At 43.4% G+C, this 24,270-nt stretch overlaps 2 protein-coding genes across 6 annotated transcripts in view; one reads left to right on the top strand and one right to left on the bottom strand.

Annotated features, from left to right (window-relative positions):
- The window catches only part of CPNE4 (copine 4), a 259,861-nt gene that overhangs the window by 76,447 nt on the left and 159,144 nt on the right, over window positions 1-24,270 (bottom strand). For all 5 annotated transcript variants that reach the window (XM_082193044.1, XM_082193043.1, XM_082193041.1 and 2 more), the window contains one exon: window positions 668-847. In XM_082193044.1, the coding sequence (XP_082049170.1) occupies window positions 668-847 (180 nt within the window). The remainder of the gene's footprint in view (window positions 1-667; window positions 848-24,270) is intronic.
- LOC309515333 (prostatic acid phosphatase-like) overlaps window positions 4,813-24,270 on the top strand; it is a 264,606-nt gene continuing 245,148 nt past the window's right edge. The window contains exon 1 of the mRNA XM_082193094.1: window positions 4,813-5,009. The gene's annotated coding sequence lies outside the window, so the exon portion shown is untranslated. The remainder of the gene's footprint in view (window positions 5,010-24,270) is intronic.

Below are 24,270 nucleotides of genomic sequence, written 5' to 3'. Positions count from 1 at the left end.
AAGAGCTGCAGTTTCTCCCTCCCCTTTAGTGCACCTTATTATTAATTTATTATTATTATTATTATTATTATTATTATTATTATTATTATTATTATTTTATTTTAATGAGGGTGAAAGGAGAGAGCGCAAAATATGGTCTGAAGCTCAACATCAAAAAAATGAAGATCATGGCCACTGGTCCCATCACCTCCTGGCAAATAGAAGGGGAAGAAATGGAGGCAGTGAGAGATTTTACTTTCTTGGGCTCCATGATCACTGCAGATGGTGACAGCAGCCATGAAATTAAAAGACGCCTGCTTCTTGGGAGACAATGACAAACCTAGACAGCATCTTAAAAAGCAGAGACATCACCTTGCCAACAAAGGTCTGTATATTAAAGCACTGGGTTAAGGTGAAGGAGGCATGGGCTCTGGTGCAGTTTCCAAAATAGCTACCTTTTGCAGGGATGAGGTGTGTGTGTAAGACTGTGTAAGACTGTAACCAGACCATTGTGAGGAGATGCCTTTGTGTTAAAACAGAATTATAATAACAGCAACGATTAAAAAAGCCATCAAATTCAAACCTTCATTTCATCCAGTTCCTACATGGAGAAAGCACTATGAACGAGTTTTGCCAGTAGTTATAGATTTACCCAGAAAGTAATAAGCAGGAAAGCCATGGCTCCTACCTGTCCAAGAGTACATTCCATGCCACCAAGGAAGTCTGCATCCTTAAGCCCATTGTGGTTGCTGCTGATGTCATGGACTTCAAATCGCAGCCGTTGAACCTCTTCAAAATAGAAGTCCACTGTGAAAAGCTTTGAGAAGATGGGATTTATGCAAGTTCGGATCACTTCCGTCCTGTCGACCTGTCAATCAAAATACAGTTTACATGAGTGGGGTTTTTTTCTTCAACTGGAGGAAAAATGACATGTAAAAATCTCTTCCATCAAGTGGAAGAAGGGGTGTAAATTATGGCTGTTTAGCACAACTACTGCTGAAAAACACTTTCTTTAAAACAAAAGACTATCAGGACATGAGACATTTTTGATGATGATGATGATATATATATTATATTTTTGGGCCTCACTAAAATAGGTTTGGTGAAGTTTTAAACCAGCCTTCACCAATGTGGTACCCTCAATAGGTTTCGTGCTACAGCTCTCATCAACTGTAATCCAAAGTATCTGGGAGGTGCAAGGTTGCTGAATCCTAGCTTAAAGGTTCATACTTTTCAGAAAAACAAATAATTGGGGTGTTCACATGTTACATTCAGTGAGTGTACAGTCTGTGTACCTGCATACCCAACAGTTCAGCTGTACACTTGTTCAGTTATTCACATGTAATGTTCAGCAAGTGTACAGTCTGTACACCTGTGCACACAATAGTTGAGTTCTACACAACTGTGAACAAGCACACCCTCTTTCACACAAGCACTTGCACGTGTACAGACAGCTTGTCCCTGTGTCCAGCGTAATGTGTGAACACACCTATTAGTGGAAATAAAACAGCATGCAGATGGGTAGAATTTCTTCATTAATAGACAGCAAAGGAGATGAGCTTAGGCAAAATTTTATCATCTGAACATTTGGGATACATAAAAGATGCAGGATTGATTGCTGATTTGCACATGCAAATCAGATGTTTCATTCCTTGCCAACCTGCAGATGATCATGTGAACAGTGAAAGGCTTTATGATGTAAATTCAGCAAAGGTTAGTCAAAATAAGCAATTCCCATAGAAAGCGATGGCACGGGACTCAGTTGAAACAAAAACAAGACCCAGCAATTTGCAAATGGGCTCAAGATGGGACTAGATGTGATGAAGAACATGGGATGGCTGCCAAAAATGGCAGCCTCATTTTCAGTTCTTTATCTTCTCCCCTGTAGTAATGGGAGCATGTGACTTGATGTTGCAAGTAGGACTTTCTCCTGCCTCCCACCGCATTACACATCATCATCTGCTTCTGGGAGGGAAAAGCAAATTACTCTAGATGCCAGAACAAAGAGGGAAGTAGTCAGGGAAGCTCAGGAGAGAGAATCCTTCTCTGTCCCCATACACCCCAGCTGCCTCAGGGCATCTGTCTCCCAGCTCCACCCAGTATGACAGCCGAGACCCTGCCTGCCTGGGCATTGTCTCACCAGAGCGGTGCATGCTCTGCTTATCTCCTGCTTGGACTACTGCAATGCACTTCTGTGCGGGGCCACCTTTGAAGGTGACTCAGAAATGACAACTAATCCAGAATGCAGCAGCCAGAATGGTGACTGGGAGCAACCGCTGAGACCATATAACATCTACGTTGGCTCCCAGTATGTGTCAAACAGATGGATAACTACATGCCTTTTGGAGGATATATGAAGGCAGCCCTGTACAGGGAAGTTTCTAGTGGTTGAGGTTTTGTTGTGTTTTTAATATTTTGTTGGGAGATGCCCAAAGGGGGTCACCCAGTCAGATGGGTGGCATATAAATAATAAAATTATTATTATTCTGAGAAGACTAAAGCTGAATTTCTTTGAACTGGAACTTAACTTATATTATAATTTTTATTGTTAATGTCTGCAATGTCGCTTGTATTGTCTGTTTTATTATTCAATCAAATAAAACAAAGCGATATAACAAACCATAGTTAAGCAAGCCATGGTTTATAAGCCAACAACAACAAAAAAGAAAAAAAAAGAAGGACATTCTTGTTGAGTGTTTCTGGTGACACGTTCCTGTTCCTCATCAACGTCTCATTCCACCCTTAGTCGTGACCTGCTGGATTCTGCCTACTGTGCTTGAGGAAGGAAGATCAGAGAGTTCTCACTCTGTGAATCACGTCTGCAAATGCTGTGAAGGTGGAATCAAATCATAACAGCTCTCCATGGTCTGAGGCCTTTCAAGAAAGCACCACTCAAACTCAACGACAGTAGCTTTTCACAAGCTTTAGATTTTGATCGAAGAATTGATTGAAGGTCGAAGCACAAATATGGTCTTGGCAGACTTTAGGATTTAATGACTGACAGCACAACCCTACATTTGTCTACTTAGAAGTAAGTTGCACTATATTCAAGCCATCTCATTTCCTAGCAAGTGTCCACTGCCATATAAAAACCTATAGAACTTGTGAGCAGGATACAGCATATCACCTACCCAGTAGGCCACTACCATCATTGGAAGATGCCCTGTCACCTTGTAATATTATGGAAACGGTCCTTCTCTGTAGTGTCACCAAAACCCTGGAATACCATCGCTCATGCCATTTTGAATGTGCCATGTTTCAGACACCTTTTAGAAGTGTATTTCTTTGTTCTCTGATCACCAATTATTTCCAGATTGTGCTACTCAGTAATGAGAGCCAGTATTTTACTATGTTTTGAAACTATGTATCTCTTAGATGACATGCACATTCCTGAAATGTTCCATTTTGTTTTGTTTTGAGAATGTGTTTGAACCATTTTCAATCTTAAAAAATAGTTTAATATAGACATTTATAAAAAACATAAACATAAACATAAATATATATTTTAGCTTTGCAGATTTGTGATTGTATACTCTCTTGTATGCCTCTTGGAGATTATTTCTGTGAAGCAAGACACACATATTTGAAAGAAATTATGTGCATTAAAAATCATTAAATGGTCATTCCTAAATATTGATTAAATCTGAGAAGCCTAAGAGAGAAAACCCTGAATGTGGCTGTGGAGAGCAGTGTTATTTTTAGGACTAATGGAAATTAACAAGATGAAACTTTCCAGGCAGCAATAACTTATATGAGATTCCAACAGAAGCACAAAGCAATTTACACTTCACTTGGTAGCTCATGAGTAAGTTTGGCTTTTTATTATTAACTCTGCTTTCACACCACTTCATCTCCATTCCACAAATGGTCAGAAAGGTCACCATGCTTTAGAGCTATTGCTTTCACATTGACTGACGTTTGAGAATAGTGATGAGTAGCTCACGGGACGTGGGTGGCGCTGTGGGTTAAACCACAGAGCCTAGGACTTGCCGATCAGAAGGTTGGCGGTTCGAATCCCCATGATGGGGTGAGCTCCCATTGCTCGGTCCCTGCTCCTGCCAACCTAGCAGTTCAAAAGCACTTCAAAGTGCAAGTAGATAAATAGGTACCACTCCAGCGGGAAGGTAAACGGCATTTCCGTGCGCTGCTCTGGTTCGCCAGAAGCAGCTTAGTCATGCTGGCCACATGATCCAGAAGCTGTACGCCGGCTCCCTCGGCCAATAAAGCGAGATGAGCGCCGCAACCCCAGAGTCGGTCACGACTGGACCTAATGGTCAGGGGTCCCTTTACCTTTACCTTAGCTCATGTGAAGCTCTTTTTTTCAGCATAGTGTTGGAATGTCCCAGGATTCGTGCACTAACCTAATTCTTTCAAATCCCTGCTTTGCTCCAGGGGTGAGTTATTTAGGCTGCAATCCTAGACCTCTGCCTTGTAAATAAGCCCACATGACTTTTCATGCGTGACAAACTACACCTGCTGAAATGGCGGTGAGCTTGGCACGGTGCAAGCACAGCAGCGGAGTCAATCTGGCACTCCCATTGCTGTGTTTGCCCAGCGCCAGCTTCTGCCACCTTGCCCTCCTCCTCTCAGTAAGCACAGCAACACAGCAGATGGGAGGCCAGTTGCCCTGTAGCTCTCTCCATGCAGCCACCCATCCCCAATGACTAGCCAATGGATGCCCTTTCATGACACCCCAATTCATCTGCCTCTCTCTGCTTAATAGTAGAGCTGGCCCTGTGTTGTTGTTGTTAAAATTTCTGTAGCACCCTTCATCCAAAGATGCCAGGGCGGTTCACAGCAGAAAATGAGAAGACAGTGGTACCTCGGGTTATGTACTTAATTCGTTTCGGAGGTCCGTTCTTAACCTGAAGCTGTTCTTAACCTGAAGCACCACTTTAGCTAATGGGGCCTCCTGCTGCCACCGCGCCACCGGAGCACGATTTCTGTTCTCATCCTGAAGCAAAGTTCTTAACCTGAAGCACTATTTCTGGGTTAGCAGAGTCTGTAACCTGAAGCGTATGTAACCCGAGGTACCACTGTACAAAAAATAAAATAAAAACAAAACAAAAACAAACCACCACCACCCACACTTAAATTTGGGATATTATCATCTATTTTATTCTCAAGTTACCATATCACTACTTTGCTTCATATATATTTGTTCTTATAGAACAAGATACTACTACAGCATTTAAGAAATAGCCCTGCATAATTTCTAGAGCTTTCTCTTACACCCCCCCTCTGCAGTCCGATCATTTTTCTTCCGCTGAGAAGGCCTTTACATTCTCTGAGCTACTGCTTTAACTAATCATTAGGTACTTGATATTCTTGAGTGAGGTGCCTTTCAAGTGCATTCAAATGCACTTCTTCAGAGAGGTCCAGAATTTTGAGGCTGATCCAGCTGCTGTAAGAAGTGTGACTCTCCATTAAAATATGAAATGAACAGAAGACTTTTTTTTAGGTCATTCAGTTTGACTGGGAAGAAAATACATGAAGTAGAATAAATGAGCTATTTGAATTCTATGCTTCACTTTCCCCATAATTCAGTTCATGTACTTCTCTTCTTTTAGTTTTGATGATATGCCAATACCCTGCCCACACTAGTTCTGTCTGTCTATTTATTTATCTATCTATCTGCATACACACACACACACACACACACACACACACGTATTATGAAAAGTTGTTCATTATACATTTCAAAATCTCTTAAGATAGCATAGCTAAATTTTGCATTCCTGACATCAAGGAGTAGGTTTCTACCGACGTTTGGACATATTTGGACACCATTTTGAATCAAGATGACAGGCTGAACCTTTCATAATTGTACTGATTTGAACCACTGATTTCAAGACTGCACTAGTTTTTCAGTTTACCAGCACACCCATGAAGAAGACTCATGACTCAACTTACTACAGTGGTACCTCAGGTTAAGTACTTAATTCATTCTGGAGGTCCGTACTTAACCTGAAACTGTTCTTAACCTGAAGCACCACTTTAGCTAATGGGGCCTCCTGATGTTGCCGCGCCGTTGGAGCACAATTTCTGTTCTCAGCCTGAAGCAAAGTTCTTAACTGAAGGTAATATTTCTGGGTTAGCGGAGTCTGTAACCTGAAGCGTATGTAACCTGAAGTGTATGTAACCCGAGGTACCACTGTATTGTTGTTGTTTTTGTTGTTGTTATTATTATTATTATTATTAGTTTGACCAAACTGTGGGGAGCAGTGGAAGACAGGAGTGCCTGGTGTGCCCTGGTCCATGGGGTCACCAAGAGTCGGACATGACTAAACAACAACAAAAAATATTATTATTATTAGAATTTATATACCACCCTATACCTGGAGGTCTCAGGGCAGTTCACAGAACAAAATCAAAATATAAAACCACAAAATATATAATCAAAATAAAAACAAATAAACTTACATGGTTTAAATGGTTATATTTGTTACATATAACAATTTAGAAGATCTGCCACAAATCAAATAAATCTAATCATAGGAGTCCAGGCAGGTGAGGTTGTCATAAAAAGGGATTAAATCCCTTTCCGGTGGACATGTTAACAGCTGCAGCATGTGGCCATACAGAAAAGGACTCTTCCTCTTTGCTGTGTGAACTTGGGTTATGTGGATCTGACAGGCACACCCTGGCGCCACTGTCCAGCATTCGCCAAGGGGCGCATACCAAGTCTAAAGGGCACCCCCAGGGACCACCTTCTACACACTAGTGAAAATGGCAAAGATGTTATTTTATTAGAGTGGGAAACCAAAGATGAAGAGGTTAAATCAGTTATGATTAAATGGGCTCAGGATGTGGGACACAACATTCAACTGGAAAGTTGGGGGAAATTGTGGAATGTTGACATAAAATTCACAGACTGCATACTATTAAGAGAGAATTACATGAAAATGATGTATAGATGGTATATCACACCTTTTAGCTTCAGCCAAATTTTTGCCTTCAGAGAAACAAAAATGAAGATGAACCGTCTTTGGACTCTTGCATTCTCACCATATTTACATCTTACGAGCAAACGCTGCAAGATTTACATTCTTTCAAGCCTCCTTACTTTGGATGTTGCTTGATCCCAATGGTCCCAATGAAACCAACATCGGTGCAATTTAGAACTTAACTACTTATAATTATATTAACATTGTAATAATTATTGTTATAACATAAACACTGCTGAATGAAGGGGTTGTTCACCTTACTGAGGATCCAGAAAGTGATCTGTTCAGAATGCAGAATGAGACTCTTCAATTACTTTTTTTATTTATTTTAAAGGTGTTTGTGATTGGAAATGCCTTTTAAGGTAGACAAACAACAGTCAATATTAAGCAGGCGTGGCATAGTTAAATAGGATTTTTTTTTGAAGCTATGTTTACTCACAGCAATCAAGACTGCTAAATTCTGAGAAGTCACATTCTGAAGAATGATTTCAGCTTCATTCACTTAAGAAATTTTAACACTTAACAATCAAGTTGAAGGAAAGAAGTGATTTTTTTTAAAAAAATATCCAAACAGTAACTTGTAAACAGGTTTGTCTATCAGAAAATAGAAGAGAACAAACAATGGATATATTTAAAAAATAAATAAATGATGCCCTCACATCATAACTGCTGATGCCTGGAAATAAATAACTTTAATTTTCTTTGTCTATAGTGATGCTGTTACTATGAAGATCATTATCTGATCTTCTTACATCGGTGTGTTAACCTCATTACATCGTTCCTGTAATTTGCCACTTAATGAATTGCCTATAAATAGCAATCCAATAAGGCATTTGATGCTGCTAAAGATCTCCTAATGTATACGCTTGGGTAAGCAAAGCATGATTAATACTCATGCTCAGAGATGGGTTTATGAATCATATCAATTGATACAGATCCAGTGCAGCTGTCAGTTTAAGAAATCTGTCTGCTAATGACATGCTCTTAATGAAAGATTTATTAATTCACTTTCAATGGTATAATGCAAATGGCAAATCAATTATTTTACTGAGGCATTAAAAAGATAGGGGACCCAACAGGGTTCCCTTTGAGTCTCTCTGCCATAAGTGAAAGTTTTGAGATGAAGCCTGCACTTCTGCATGTTGAGGTCCCATTGGATCAGATTCCATACCCAGTTACACATTTTGTTCTGTATTTGAAATATACTCGGAGTCAAGAGCGGATTTCATGCTCTTTATTCAGCTCATAGTGGTGAGGAGGAATGGAAGTTCCTCCACAATATCTGCTTTATATACATTATTTACACAATGGGCTGCATGTGATTGGCTAATTCTGGGATTCTCCGGTAGGCCAATCAGGTTGTGGATTCACTTCCACCTGGAGCTGGATTGGGTGGCTCCTGCGGACCAATCGTACTGCTGCATTGTTCTAGGACCAATCAGACTGCTACATTCTGAATCCTATTGTTCTAGGACCAATCAGACTGCCGCATTTTGGATCCTATTCAACTCAGTACATAACAGTATTTTAGCCGCTATCCTTAGCATCTGCAACACTGCTCCTATTGTTAGAGTTACCATGGATCTCTACATTGTTAACGGAACATAAGAAGGGTGATCAGGCCAAAAACTCTTCCCAGTTTAACATCCAGCAGATACTGGTAGGAAGCCCACAAGCAGGAGATGACTGTAGACATAATCTTTGGTATTCAGAGACATAGGTCTATACATAGTCATCCTAGCTATTTGCTTCCCCTTGCTTTGCCCCATAGGAGAACTGTGATGTTAGCCGTTCTTGCCTGCTACCACCAGTCCAATTAGAAACATGAGTGGGTTGAACACTGCTTACAAGCCCTCAATCTGTTCCCACTCCAAGGCCATGCCATCTGGCCCCCAATGCCTGGCACATTTATCACTCCCATCTCTCCTTTCCTCTCCTCTCCATATGCATACAGTTCAGTTCAATCACAAGTAGACAACATGTTGTTGGACTACAATTCCCAGCATCCACAACTATTGGCCATGCTGGCTAGGGCTGATGGGAGTTGAAGTCCCAACAACATCCTGAGAGGACTACATTGGCTACCCCTTAGTTAGGTACACATGAATTGCCAAGTGGCAATCAAAGAGGGTTTTGGTTTGGCGGCCAGTTTTCTTCTCATAGTATTATAAGTGTTCATAATAATAAAATTATTGGCCACATTTTCTTCATTCCCCACAATATCAAGTTTGGCACCTTAAATAGTGCTTAATCACTTAGCCTTAGATAGATAGATAGATAGATAGTATTTATTGCGGCCATAGGCCCATACAGGTAAAAACAACACATAAGTGACAGCTTGTGCCGTGGGGGAATGCCTTAGTTGTTCGGGGCACAAGGAGAGTGGGGTTCAATTCAAATGAAACTTAAGAAAAGTCAAGTATTCTACTCCACTTGGCTGAAATGACAGTCAGAACTGGACTGCCCAGATCCATTTGGCACCTTTGAAATTGCTCAACTCAACACAATCTAGTGATATTTTCAAATACAGAAGGGTTTATACTTGAAGAGAAAACTTCTTAATAGCTTAGGTCAAACACTCAGCCTTTAATATCTTGGGAACTGGCAGCTGCCTCGAGAGAGCCAATCCATCAAAGGAGCAGCAGCAAGAAGCCAAAAACATAGATGAGAGTGTGCAGGAAAGCATTCCATATTTTTAGAACCTATCGCTTGGCTTTTTGAAACTTATTTTTCAGGGGCAATATCAAACAATATTTTCAATAAGTGTCGGCTGGATAGAAAATGATTTGTTAAGGATAACTTTATTGGCCAAAGCCCCTCTAACATTACTTTGTAACTGGTCTTAAGAATTATGGGTTGTATCCAATGCTAGTCCTAGAGTATGCTAGTCCAGAGTATGGCTCATTCATTTCAATAGGTCTACTCTAAGTATAATGTAGCTGGATACAACCCATTGATGGGATCAGGGACCCTTTTGCTTGCAAACTCCGAAGGGCACCAGCTTGAGGGAGGCTGGTGTAGATGAAGCAGTGATCTGTCTCCATATTACAGCAGTTTAAACAATTTCAGGTACATGTTCAGTGAGAAATAATAATAATAATAATAATAATAATAATAATAATAATAATAATTTATTTATACCCTGCCCATCTGGCTGAGTTTCCCCAGCCACTCTGGGCGGCTCCCAATCAAGTATTAAAAACAATACAGCGTTAAATATTAAAAACTTCCCTGAACAGGGCTGCCTTCAGATGTCTTTTAAAGATAGGATAGCTATTTATTTCCTTCACATCTGAAGGGAGGGTGTTCCACAGAGTGGGTGCCACTACCGAAAAGGCCCTCTGTCTGGTTCCCTGTAACCTCACTTCTCGCAATGAGGGAACCGCCAGAAGACCCTCGGCGCTGGATCTCAGTGTCCAGGCTGAATGATGGGGGTGGAGACGCTCCTTCAGGTATACAGGACCGAGGCCGTTTAGGGCTTTAGAGGTCAGCACCAACACTTTGAATTGTGCTCGGAAACGTACTGGGAGCCAATGCAGATCTCTCAGAACCGGTGTTATGAGGTCCTGGCGGCCACTCCCAGTCACCAGTCTAGCTGCCGCATTCTGGATTAATTGCAGTTTCCGGGTCACCTTCAAAGGTAGCCCCACGTAAAGCGCATTGAAGTAGTCCAAGCGGGAGATAACTAGAGCATGCACCACTCTGGCAAGACAGTCCGTGGGCAGGTAGGGTCTTAGCCTGCATACCAGGTGGAGCTGGTAGACAGCCGCCCTGGACACAGAATTAACCTGCGCCTCCATGACAGCTGTGAGTCCAAAATGTCTCCCAGGCTGCACACCTGGTCCTTCAATAGCCCTTTCTTAAAAAATAAAGGCATATCTCAGCTATGAACTAGATATGCACCTAACCATTCTTTAAATCATATGTTTGCATAACATTTGACGTACACTGAACATGTACATAACTGAAGCAGCCCTTAATCTGGGCCTTCTGTGCAGTGGCATGGAAAGCTTATGAGAACTGTTGAGTGCTAGAAAACGAACAGGGAGATGAAAGTGCTCCCTTTAAGCTTTCAAGCTAAGATTCAGAGTACGACCCAGAACTGGATATAATGCAAAAAGAAGAGGAGTGAACAGAACATCTTTTCTAACGCCAAAAAGCCTCTGCTGGTTTTTTTTTTTTTTACTCTCCGACCCCACTGTACATTTAAAAAAAGAAAAAGAATCTAGTCATACAAAAAAAAGTACAATGAATCAAAATCATCTTGATCATTGAGGACTCCTGAAAAGAAGAGGATAATGCAAAGGGAGAAAGGTCTTTATTTTAAAATAGCAGTGCAGTTTGCATTAATTCGGTCCGTTTGAACTCAATCTGTTTGAATCTCTTCCATTCAAATTCTGCACGGAGGACGTGGACATGAACACAAAAAAAGCTGTGGCCTGCAGCATCCTCAGGCAGTATTGGTCAATGATCAAGGGTCCCGTCAGGACTGGGATTGTCTCCTGCAGCAATCCTGTTGAATATCATCCTTCCTTTCTATTCCCAGGAAGGGAGATGAAAGTTTATCTCCCAGTGCAAACAGCACTTTCAGGATTGCAGCAAGGCATTAAAAAGCCCCCTCCCCGTGCACTCAGGCCCCTCATCCCTGCAATTTTAAATTGTTTTAACTAATCCAAAGCATGTTAATTGCACCCACCTAATGCAGGAGTCTAGTGATGTATGGAAGTGAGAGCTGGACCATAAAGAAGGCTGATTGCCAAAGAATTGATGCTTTTGAATTAGGGTGCTGGAGGAGACTCTTGAGAGTCCCATGGACTGCAAGAAGATCAAACCTATCCATTCTTAAGGAATTCAGCCCTGAGTGCTCACTGGAAGGACAGATCCTGAAGCTGAGGCTCCAATACTTTGGCCACCTCATGAGAAGAGAAGACTCCCTGGAAAAGACCCTGGTGTTGGGAAAGATGGAGGGCACAAGGAGAAGGGGATGACAGAGGACGAGATGGTTGGATAGTGTTCTCGAAGCTACCAGCATGAGTTTGACCAAACTGCGGAAGGCAGTGGAATACAGGAGGGCCTGGCGTGCTCTGGTCCATGGGGTCACGAAGAGTTGGACATGACTAAACAACAACAGAAACAATGCAGGAGTCAACAACACAGTGCCTGCAGGCACTCGTGCACTTTCCCTGGTGCCCACAGGGTCGTCTCCTCTTGCTGAAATTAGCTCCAAATAATCCTTCTATCACAGCCAACAGAACAGGTTGTGGCATGTGCTTGGTGGCAGGGGTGCTCATGACAGTGCCTCCAGTTTGCAAATGTGCCCACCTGTTATGTACTAAGCTTGGATCCTAGAACAATAGGCAAGTAGTATCCTAGAATGCAACAACTGATTGGCTTGCAGGAGAAGACCAGTCAGGCTCCAGGAGGAAGTTAATCAGCTTACTAGGCTGGTAGGATCGTAGAACGCAACAACTGATTGGCCTGCAGGCTCCAGGAGGGAAGCAGAATCAGCCAGTCAGACGGGACTCATTGTGTAAATAATGTATATAAAAGCCTGAGGTTTGGGGGGCAATTAAATCACTGTTTCACAAGCTGCAATAAAGAGCATGAAATCACTACAGCAGTCAGAGTATATTTCACCACCGGACCCAAAGGTTTGACAGCCCCTGATAACGAATGTAGCATGTGGTTTAGGATGGCCTGAGTTTTACAACTAATAAAACTTCTGCAGCTTACTTGGATGTTGTGGATTGCATGTGCACAGGCCTCCTCCGCCCCGGATGTGCACTGGAAATAACGCTTGCGCATGTGCAAATAACGCTTGCGCATGCGCACAGGCTATTTCCGGTGCTCCTCCGACCCGGAAGTGGGCAGCAGTGCAACGCCGGTAAGAGCAGGTGGCGGCAGTGGGCGGCGGGGGTCACTGCGGGCCAGATAAACGAGTCCCTCAGGCCTTATCCAGCCTGCAGGCCTTAGTTTGGGGACCCCTGATCTAGTCCAAACCCCTGCAAAGCAAGAATCTCAGCTAAAGAATCCATGACAGATAGCCATCCAACTTCTATTGAGCCCACCTCCTACAGAGGTAGTCCATTCCACTGTCCAACAGCACTTACCCTCAGAAAAGTTCTTCCTAAAGTCCTTCCTATTTCTATTCATTCATATAATTAACTCCCCAGCAGCCTTTTCTCCTAAGAATTTAAACAGGGAGAGAGGCACCACCGCCTTGGCACCTTGATCCCGCTGACAATATCATTTGGCACCATCTGGGGTCATTTACTGCTGGCTGCGAGAAATGGCATTATTTTACACCGTGACATTACCTGAAATAAGAAGACGAGACTAATGCACTGGCCTGACTGGAAAAGAACAAAGGTGTTTGGAAGAATGACACAAATGGGCAGAACCTTTCCTGATCAAATCTGTGCAGCGCATTGTTCAGTTCAGGGTCTTTTTGCCAGTCATCCTGAATAAAATAAAAAAAACACCCCAGGAAATGACAGAATAATTAACACAGACAAAACTGTGCTATCTGCTTTCAAACTCAGAGAAGCCTAACACGAAAGATCGCATCAGCGACATCAAATTTCTAATGCAGCGGGGGGAAATGCAATAAATGTGCAACCCCCCCAAAAAAACCCCCACATTTGGACTTCAAACAACCTTTTTCATTCCCTGCAAATCCAATCCCTTTACACTTGTTATTAATAAGAGAGAACCACGGTTTCTAACAGCTTCTTTCTATTATTTCTTCATAGGATAGTCTCTCCCTCTCATCAGTCCGAATCAGATAATGCTGCTGAGGAGATTAGGGAGACGTTATCCACACGAAAGTGAAAAACAAGGATGAGCAAAAATATAAGTAATGAAACTGTTAAATCTGTTTGCTACTTTTGACCTAACGCTTTTGAGAGCAGGCATTGAGAAAGGTACGCTATCAGGTGTTTGGAACAATCTCAGAAAGATGTCGCAATTTAGTGGTAAGAATACACGGATGCCCAAAGGGCAAACAAGGACAACTGAATAATAGCAGCCTTAATCTCAGATAGGCTTAAGGCAGGCTTCCTCAAACTCGGTCCTCCTGATGTTTTGAGACTATGATTCCCATCATCCCTGACCACTGGCCCTGCTAGCTAGGGATCATGGGAGTTGTAGGCCAGAAACATCTGGAGGGCCGAGTTTGAGGAAGCCTGCCTTAAGGTCTCCAACTAGACTTACAGGTGTCTGCAGTGGTGCTAAGAAGAATTCCCTGGTCCCCAGAAGGAGGCAGCCTACTCTATTTAAGGAGCAGGGTCATGTTGCAGGGACTGATCTCCATTTTCCTTGTTTTCCTTTGAAATTCATTTTGAACAACTAGAACTCCACATTATTAGCTTTACAAGAGCTTTTATTAACCACTCCTTGTAATTATCAGTCAACCAACCAACCAACCAATCACCTTCCACACAGGCCTCAAGGCAATGCACAAAATACAAGCAGTTGAAAACAAGACAGAAAATAAAATCAGATGAATATGAAAACAATATAAAGTAGACACCAATGGCAGAGACTTATTCACCCATCTGGAAAAGTTTGTTAGAACAGAAATGTCTTCAATTGTTTCTGGAAAGTGCAGGCATTTTGGCACCAAAGGCAGAAAGTTCCAACAACTGCATTTCCCTAGGAGTAAAAATACAATAAAAAGAGGTTCGCTAGCAATTTACTGCCCTTTCATGACAACAATCAAAACCTGTTGCCTGAGGCAGTCACTCCAGTCTGCCTAATGATAGGGCCAGCGCTTTGTGCTGCCCACTCACCTGCACTATTGTCGTCCATGCAACAGCACCTGGCTTTGGATGACAGTGCGACAAAAGGTGACCTTTTATTTCTATTTGTGAAAAATAGCAGCGGTATTCATTCTTCCTATTATTTTACCCCCTTCTACATGTCTTTCCATAATGCCATCCTAATTGGTCCACCTGTGGATATCAATCAAGCGCTTTTCTAACTCAGTCGAAGTCCATTACACTTGATTAAGAGAATGAGCCCCATCCAGTATGAAGACAAATGTTGACATTTATTACACCATCCCGTATCCACGGTTAAGGCATATTATGTTCTCAGCGCCTTTCCATTACTATTCAAATGGATTTTTAAAATGCTCTCTAATAGCCATATTGCAGAAAGTGCTGCACAATCATCTGGATGCCTTCAGCCACATAATCCATGGCAGGCAAAAGTTTAATGCACCCTCTGGCATGTGGGCTGTTTATCTACATTTCAAAATCAATTTAGGGAAGGAGAAGCTTGCTTCTAATCCACTTTGGGATTGGGATCAAAGTCATTTAGGCCTTTCCCATCAAAAGGCATTTTAGAAAGATTAACACCCAAAACGGTGCTTCCGTTGGCTTCAAACCATAATTTGCTGGGAAAAAATCTTTCTTCTTCTTCTTCAAGAAAACAGTGCCAAGAAACCATTTATGAGATTTTAGGTTCTACGACACCGAAAAAGCTAAACTGTCAGAGTGCCAGGAGGGTGATGATCCTACACCAGGGGTAGACAATGTGTTGCCCTGCAGATTTGAACCAAACAATCCTTCAAGTAGAGGGTGTCCTCAAATAGAGGTTATGGCCACCCTATGTCTTCTCCACACAGTGCTTCAGTCTTTTCGAAGGGATTACTGCTTCTATTCCAGTTAAAACATATAGAACCATTAGTTGGGAGAGAGCAACCAATGTAGCTGCATTGTTTTATACTTTATAATATGACCATATAGTCATATTATAGGTCTGTATAGTTAAAGCTTTGGTTTTCCTAGTAGTGATGTATGGAAGTGAGAGCTGGACCATAAAGAAGGCTGATCTCCGAAGAATTGATGCTTTTGAATTATGGTGCTGGAGGAGACTCTTGAGAGTCCCATGGACTGCAAGAAAATCAAACCTATCCATTCTTAAGGAAATCAGCCCTGAGTGCTCACTGGAAGGACAGATCCTGAAGCTGAGGCTCCAATACTTTGGCCACCTCATGAGAAGAGAAGACTCCCTGGAAAAACCCTGATGTTGGGAAAGATCGAGGGCACAAGGAGAAGGGGACAAGAGAAGGCCAAAATGGTTGGACAGTGTTCTCGAAGCTACCAACATAAGTTTGACCAAACTGCGGGAGGCAGTGGAAGACAGGAATGCCTGGCGGGCTCTGGTCCATGGGGTCATGAAGACTTGGTTACGACTAAACAACAACAAAATATGACCATGGGACATCCAGGAAGTATAAAACAATGCAAGTACGTAAGAATATGTATCATTCCCAAAATACAATATTGATTGTCCTCGAATCTTCCAGTCAAACTTGGCAACTTCTTCCTTGGAGAACCACTGGGTCAGGTAAATGTGAACTGGGTCTTCTGAGCGCAGAAAAAAATGTAGACCCTTGACAATGTGGTGGATGCCTAACTAAATGACTCAAGAGATGCCAACAATCACACTAAGTATGCGATGCTACATAACATTTATTCTGGATGTGATGAGCCTTACTAGTTCACGGAAACAGAGGTCTTTTGACATGTGCTCTGGGGATCAGAGCATCTCTCCCACTCATACAAACTCTTCAGTAGCCTGAAAGCTCTCCTCATAACAGCTAACTGTATTCCTTCTGCTCTGCATCTGTCATTGGTAGCCTTAACTTTGACACCTCTATTTACAACTTCACACTTCAACACAAAAAAAATCACATCACGTTCCTCAGCCTGTGACATGCTATATTAGTCATTCCTTCTCCTCCTCCAACTAATTCCTACTTTATGTAGCCAAGAACCACAAAGACCGAGGGACACTTTGCATTAACAAGCTACCTGCCTCCTGGCTCAGAAGGCTCTGGGATAAGTACAACAGGGAGATACAATGCTTCTGAGCAATTTCCACAAAACTGATATGTGTGATGCCGGGTATAGGAGATGAGCAAACTTATGTTCACAGGTGACAGTTTGCAAAAAGCAGCTGGCAGATCAGAGCTGGATAAATTATCATGCTACGGGTGGTATTCAACTAAGCTTTACTCAAAGTTAGACTGACTGAATTAATGGACCTAACTTAGTCATGTTCATTAATTTCAGTGGGTATTCTGAGTAAAACCAAACATCACTCTGTGTAAGGAAGGGTGAGCCTCGGAACACTTTATCAGGGTCCCTGCTATGGTGAAGTAAAATCAACCATGCATTTTACACCGATAAGAAAATTATATAAAAATAATAATTTACAGCTCAGAGCAGCATTTTTCAACCAGGGTCTCTTAAGCAGCTTCCTGGAGAGGCCCACTGAAATGTTGAGCTTCCTACCAAACACCAATAATAAATTAAGTAGCTAGCAATTCTCTGCCTCGGTCCAGTATACCTGAAGGAGCGTCTCCATCCCCATCATTCAGCCCAGACACTGAGGTCCAGCTCTGAGGGCCTTCTGGCAGTTTCCTCCTTGCGAGAAGTGAAGTTACAGGGAACCAGGCAGAGGGCCTTCTCGGTAATGGCGCCCACCCTGTGGAACGCCCTCCCATCAGATGTCAAAGAAATAAACAACTCTTTGACTTTTAGAAGACATCTGAAAGCAGCCTTGTTTAGGGAGGTTTTTAATATTTGATGTTTTATCGTATTTTTAATATTCTTTTGGGAGCCGCCCAGAGTGGCCTGGGAAACCCAGCCTGATGGGTGGAGCAATAATAATAATAATAATAATAATAATAATAAGAAGAAGAAGAAGAAGAAGAAGATACTCCAAAGCAGCTGCTTGAGGAGGCCATCACACTCTGCCTAAGGGACTGAGTGAACCCCGGGTGGCTGCCATAATATAATATAATATAATATAATATAATATAATATAATATAATATAATATAATATAATATAATAATAGGTTGAAACATTGCTAGAGAGATTAACTTGTTTTAAAATGGGATCAACTGCATGAAAAGCAGGCCTATCAGTCACTCCCGGCTCAGAGTCAACATTCCTCTGAATTCCAGTTGTGTATGCGTGACAAGTAAGGTCTGTGTCTGCTGCCTTCATGCCCTGATGTGCTCTCCCCAGAAAAATCTGGCTGCCCACTGTTGGAAACAGATTGCTGGACTAGATGCTAGACATGGGTGACAAAAGTCTTTCATAATGACACATCCCCTATCTTTGATTTCACACTTCCTGTTGATGCTGTCATAAATTCTGGTTCCTGTTTCCTCAGTGTTTTTTCTCTGCTTAGGATTCCTAGTCAGACATGTGGTGCATGCAGTCACTTCCCCCTTCCCTCCCCAATCCACTGAAGGTATTTTTGGCACTTTAAAGGTAATGCCTCATGTGAATATTCAGGGATGAGTGCATAGACACCATACATTTAAAGCACATTCCCCCACCCCCACGCCCTAATCCAAGGCTGTTGGAAATTCTAGCTCTGCGGTGGGCAAACTACAGTTCCCAGGTGTGTGTGTGTGTGTGTGTGTGTGTGTGTGTGTGGTGTACATTAAACATATGGTGCATACACAGTCTAAATCTTGGTGCGATAAAAAGACGTAAAAGATGAAAATACCTCAGGCAGACCAACCTTAGGCAAAATATTTGGACCACTGACTCCAAACCTCACCACATTTCTTAGTGGAGGTATGCTCTTGCTATGCTATCATCGCTATGAGGGGCTGGGGTGTTGTTTGGGATTATTATTATTATTGTCAGGGTCGAAGTTGGTGCTGCTGGTATTTTGTATCTTTATTTTAGATCTTCTTGTGATTTAGGTGGGAATTGTTCAGTTTGGCTGTGTATTTTTCCAATTTGTTTTTTTTGGGGGGGGGGGTATTTTTCCCCCTCACGCTGTAAGCCACCTTGAGCATGATTCGAAGTGTGGAAAGGTAGCATACAAATAAAATTATGCAGGCAGGTAGGTAGGTCATTTCCCAGTCAGACAGATTGCATCCATTATCTCTCTATCTTATCTCAGTTCTGGGCTGGGGGAAGAAGTTCTCCAAGTGACAGGAAGGCACAGCGAGGGAGAAAGGCAAAGGGGGGGGAGTTCATTTGCCTCTCCCTCCTCTGTCTGTTCATATTCACATAGCTACCTTTTGGAAACTGCATGTCCCGTTTTCCCTTTTGCCAGGAGTGGCCAGCATGGTAGCATGAGGCAAACAGAGCCATTCTCCCAATAGCACCATCAGCGCTGCTTACCTGGAAGGTGTGGCGCTAGGGCACCATTGATGCTGGAGCCGTGTGAGTTCATCAGCAAAGTCAGTGTGGGCTGCTTACCTAGGCCACACTCGCACCATACATTTAAATCAGGCTTCCTCAACCTAAGCCCTCCAGATGTTTTGAGACTACAATTCCCAGCATCCCTGACCACTGGTCCTGCTAGCTAGGGATCATGTTGCAGGCCAAAAACATCTGGAGGGCCAAAGTTGAGGAAGCCTGATTTAAAGCATCACCATATGTATTAAAACAGTCATGGTTTCCCCCAAATGAATCTGAGAGCTGATGTTTGGTCAAGGTGCTGAGAGTTGTTAAAGGTAAAGGGACTCCTGACCATTAGGTCCAGTCGTGGCTGACTCGGGGGTTGCGGGGCTCATCTCGCTTTATTGGCCGAGGAAGCCAGTGTACAGCTTCCAGGTCATGTGGCCAGCATGACTAAGCCGCTTCTGGTGAACCAGAGCAGCACACGGAAACACCGTTTACCTTCCCACCGGAGCGGTACCTATTTATCTACTTGCACTTTGACGTGCTTTCGAACTGCTAGGTTGGCAGGAGCTGGCACTGAGCAACGGAAGCTCACCCCATCGCGGGGATTCGAACCGCCGACCTTCTGATTGGCAAGTCCTAGGCTCTGTGGTTTAACCCACAGCGCCACCTGCGTCCTCTCATGGAGCCACAACTCCCAGAATTCCCTGTGAAGAGGGACTAATTGTTAAACTACTCTGGGAATTGTAGCTCTGTGAGAGGAATTGGGATCTTCTAACAACTCTCAGCACCTGTAACAAACTACAGCTCCCAGAATTTTTTGGGTGCAGTCATGACTGTTTAAAGTGGTATCATACTGCTTTAGAGGTATGGTTTGAACGTGGCCCAAGTTAAGCAGCCTTACAGTGACAGCATCTGCAGACTTTTGCCATACCAAACTTGACCCTTAGAAATGTGCCAGACCCAGAAAGTCTGTAACTTCAAAATCTGTTAGAAACTTCCCAACTAATCATTATTAACTGCTTTTAAAATAAAATCTGTTTAGTGAATTTTGCACTAGGAGCATTTTCCCACGTGGCTCTGTCATGAGAAAAAAAAGTTGCGTATAAATAATTTCTCTGCTCCCAGCACCTGCCATCCACACTGGGATGCAACCAGAACAATACATTTCCCCTGTAGGGAGGAAATTGATTTAGCCTCATTTGATGCTCTCTAGGAAGAAATCGTTCCACCGTGAGCATCCTAGGGTGTTTCTGTTTACTATACAAAAAGCCCGAAATGTCATCACATTTAAAAATGAATAAAAGGCAGTCTCTGGACCACAGGCTATTTTTTCTCCAGGCTAATGATTTATTGTCAGAATAATAAGAACATGTATATTAATGATGCCACCCTCAATCAATAGGTGTTTTCAAGGGATGTGCACCAGATACAGCCAAGTCCTGAGACCAACCAGGCATATTCAGAGGGCAGTGGGTGAGTCACATACAAGAAGCCACAGGTGGGTGGGTGGGAGATCAGGCAGGTAGGAGAGGCAAACATCAGATGGGAAAACCCCATGAAAAGGCTGAAACCTACCCTAACCCCTAGTTGCATCTTCCTGATCAACTCATACCTATCCCAAAGTGGAAGCATAGTTTCCTTCAGTCAATTAAGGCTGCAAGCTCATACTCACTAACTGAGGAGTTTTATTGAACTCAATTGGGCTTCGTTCTCAATACTCCAGATATTCATTTTTGTCAAAAAGCTCAATACTTGTCTATTGTATACATGTCTAATATATTGAACTCTCTCTCTTTTTTGTTGTTGTTTAAAATTAATATTTAGAGTATTCCCCACCAAATACATTTCAGCTCTATTCAGTATCATTTGTTTTCTGGATCCTAAAAAAATGTTATTTGACTGTGTTTTAGGGAACCCCATAGTTCATTGGAAACTTAGTAGGAGCACCTCAATGAGAAGATAATTATTGATGGACAATGGCTTGGCTGTAACTTTGGACTATGTGCTTTGTGCAATTGCAACAGAGTGCTGGACCTGACCGGATTGACCTTGTGCCCTATTTGACCTGAATATGTGTCCTAAAATGGTGCAGGATCATTCAGTGTCATGGACTGGCTGGATGCAGAGGAGCGGTGGGAGGAACTAGCTGTGGAAGCCCCAAGAGAAGAAGGCTCAGAGCCAGGGGATTGGTGGTGGGATGACAACGAGTGGGCAGAGAGAGAAGAGGGAGCAGACTGGGAGGAGGAGATGTTGGAAGCTGAAGAGGTTACAGGGTTTAGTGAGCACAAAGAGGCTGTGATGGAGATAAGTCCAGAAGCAGAGACAGAAGTGAAGGCTGGAGAGGTGGGGTGGGGGAAGAGGCAGAGATAAGGCAGGGTTCTGAAGAAGCCAGGGGATTTCCCCCTCCTGCTGTGATCAGCTCTCCTCTCTCTGTGTCAAGCTCGGAGAGTCCTCCCCTCCCTTAGGTAACTTCACAGATAAGAATTAACGAACAGTTGATAAATTTATAGTCCTTTTATTACAGTTTCATGTTGAGGTCACGAAACACACAGCTCTCCGCGAGGAGGGCAGTTGCTTACTCTGAATCTGATTCCCTACTTTCACAGCAAGGAGCGCGCCAACAGGAAGTCCCTCCCCCTTTCTGCCTCCTTTGTTCCCTGATACGTTCGGACCTCCGAGTCGGTGGGAAGCGGGGTTTCCCCACACTCTCGATTGATGTGTCTCCCAACTGCCCCCACCCTCCTGAATCTCTTGTCATTATCTCATAGCTGGGTAGCTCCTCCCTAATCCGTTCAAATTCTGCATCTGTGTCTGCCTGTTTCTCTGCTTCTGAAAACACTGGAGGTGGTGGTGTGTGTGAATATTCCCCGTCTGCCTCTTCTGAGAGAAGCTGATCTGCCTGTGACTGCATTCCTCCATCTTTCAGATCCAGACCATTCCCTGACACCCTGGTTTTCCAGGACCAGAAGCGGTATGAAGAGAGTGCAGCAGAGACAGACAAGGTGACAAAAACTCAAGATTGCTTGGGAAGGACCCAGGGGAGGAAGAGACTTAGCCGCATCAAGCAGTTGGTCCCTTACCTTTCCCACCCTGACCTGGCCACAGTGATCCATGCGACAGTCACCTCCAGGCTTGACTACTGTAATTCGCTCTACGCGGGGCTGCCCTTGAAGCTGTCCCAGAAATTCCAGCGGGTGCAGAATGCTGCAGTGAGGCTCCTCACGGGGTCTCTGCCATGAGAGCATATTCACCCAGTGCTTTTCCAGCTGCACTGGCTCCCGGTGGAGTACAGGGTCAGATTTAAGGTGCTGGTTTTGACCTTTAAAGCCCTTCACGGCCTAGGACCCTCGTACCTACGGGACCACCTCTCCCAGTATGCCCCATGGAGGACCTTAAGGTCCATAAATAGCAACACCCTAGAGGTCCCGAGCCCTAAGGAAGTTAGATTCGCCTCAACCAGAGCCAGGGCCTTTTCAACACTGGCTCCGGCCTGGTGGAACGTTCTGCCTCATGAGACCAGGGCCCTGCAAGATCTGATTTCTTTCAGCAGGACCTGTAAGACAAGAGTTGTTCTGCCTGGCCTTTGGCTTAGAATCAATTTGATTCCCTCCCCCTCTTTCTTTTTTCCTTTCTTCTCCTGTGAAGAGGCTGCATCTTAATGTTTTAATGTTGTATTTTAATCAACTTGTTTTTATTATTGGTTGTTAGCCGCCCTAAGTCTTGTTTTCTTGAATAAAGGGTTAACTTCACTGACACTTTGTGATTTATTGCTGATCTGCACTTGGCACCTGCCCCTGACATCTACAATACTCAGGGGAGTCTGTAACAGACATGTCACAGTGGAAAGCATCCCCGTCCCTCCCATTAGGCACAGTGAGGGCAACTACCTTAAGTGGGTTGGGGCAGCAGCAACATTCCCCACCTGTTCTTCCTAAGACCCTCAACCATTTCCCTCTCTGTTGCCATGTGGCCCCTCCTGGACCTCCAACTCTGGCTTGCTGCCTATGGTGTGGTGGCGGATGCCATCCCATTGCTGGTATTGAAATAAGATTTGACTGCCCGTTCAATCCATCAGTTCAGTCCAGTACATGGAACGGGAAAGGGGCACCACTCTGTTCTTCACTCCTGGCGGCAAAATGTCTTGAGCAGGCCCTGCCCACGAAGGTTGTTAACTTGAATGATTAAAAGGATGAGTTGATGCTGCTGTCAAAAGGCAGGAGCTGCCAATAGCCTGAGCAGACACATGAATGTGTTTAAAAATTCCTTTTGCTTCCCTCTTAGATGGGGAGCCACAAGAGTCTCCTGTCGAATTGCCCGTTCCTTGGCTTTTAAATCAGGCCAATCATTCTGTGTACAGTTCAAGCTGAGCCAGAGATGTCACCCAGCTGACAACCCAGAGGACGTCACACTGCTTGAGTGCCTAAACAGCAGAGCTATTCAGACCTTGAGCAGGAGGGGGAGAGGACCCTAAAAGCTTTTGATAATGTCCTTTTAGTCTGATGAACATGTCTGATAAAGAAGCAGTGGAGATGCTCAAATTTGATGTAGGTTTTTTAATAGTCACTAAGGGCTTGTCCACACTTCTGCATTTCTTGTTTGCTCTTTATCACTAAACTGAAACAAACAGCAATTTGCTAAACTATGGGTTTTCCCTGGGGGAAAGCAGTGGAGCAAATGGAGGTATAAGTTGGGGAGGGGGGGGCACTTTTAGATCTGCGGAATCTAAAACTTTCTACCACTCACACTAATGGAATTTGGTCTTTGTGTACAGCTGACATTTCAGTTCCAGACACTAAACCTGAAGTTTAAAAAGTTTGCTTCAATCCCTTTGTCCCTCAGTGACTACATGCTGGTGACCTACACACCAGGTTTCCAAAATAAAGTTCTGGTCCCCATCTGGGGTTTTTAAAATATATACAAACAACAATAATTAAATGTATTCGTGGTGACCTCTTGGGTGTTCTTTTCCTACCAAGGCCACTGCCAGAGAAGCAAGACACAACAGCAGTGGCTTCTGGAATCTGGAATCCGCAGTTGTGTAACTCCAGTAAGCAAGACTTTGGTGGGGCAGAGGGGTCCCCACCTTCCTGTTTTGCCTCAGGTGGCAAAATGGGATGAACTGCCCTGCTAACTCTGTGTGTGTGTGTGTGTGTGTGTGTGTGTGTGTATCTATCT

This window comes from Podarcis vaucheri (genome assembly GCF_965113315.1).
Source record: "Podarcis vaucheri genome assembly, chromosome: 12".
Classification (NCBI taxonomy): Eukaryota; Metazoa; Chordata; class Lepidosauria; order Squamata; family Lacertidae; genus Podarcis; species Podarcis vaucheri.
Note: the sequence above shows the minus strand (reverse complement) of the source record. Positions and strands in the feature narration are given on the sequence as shown.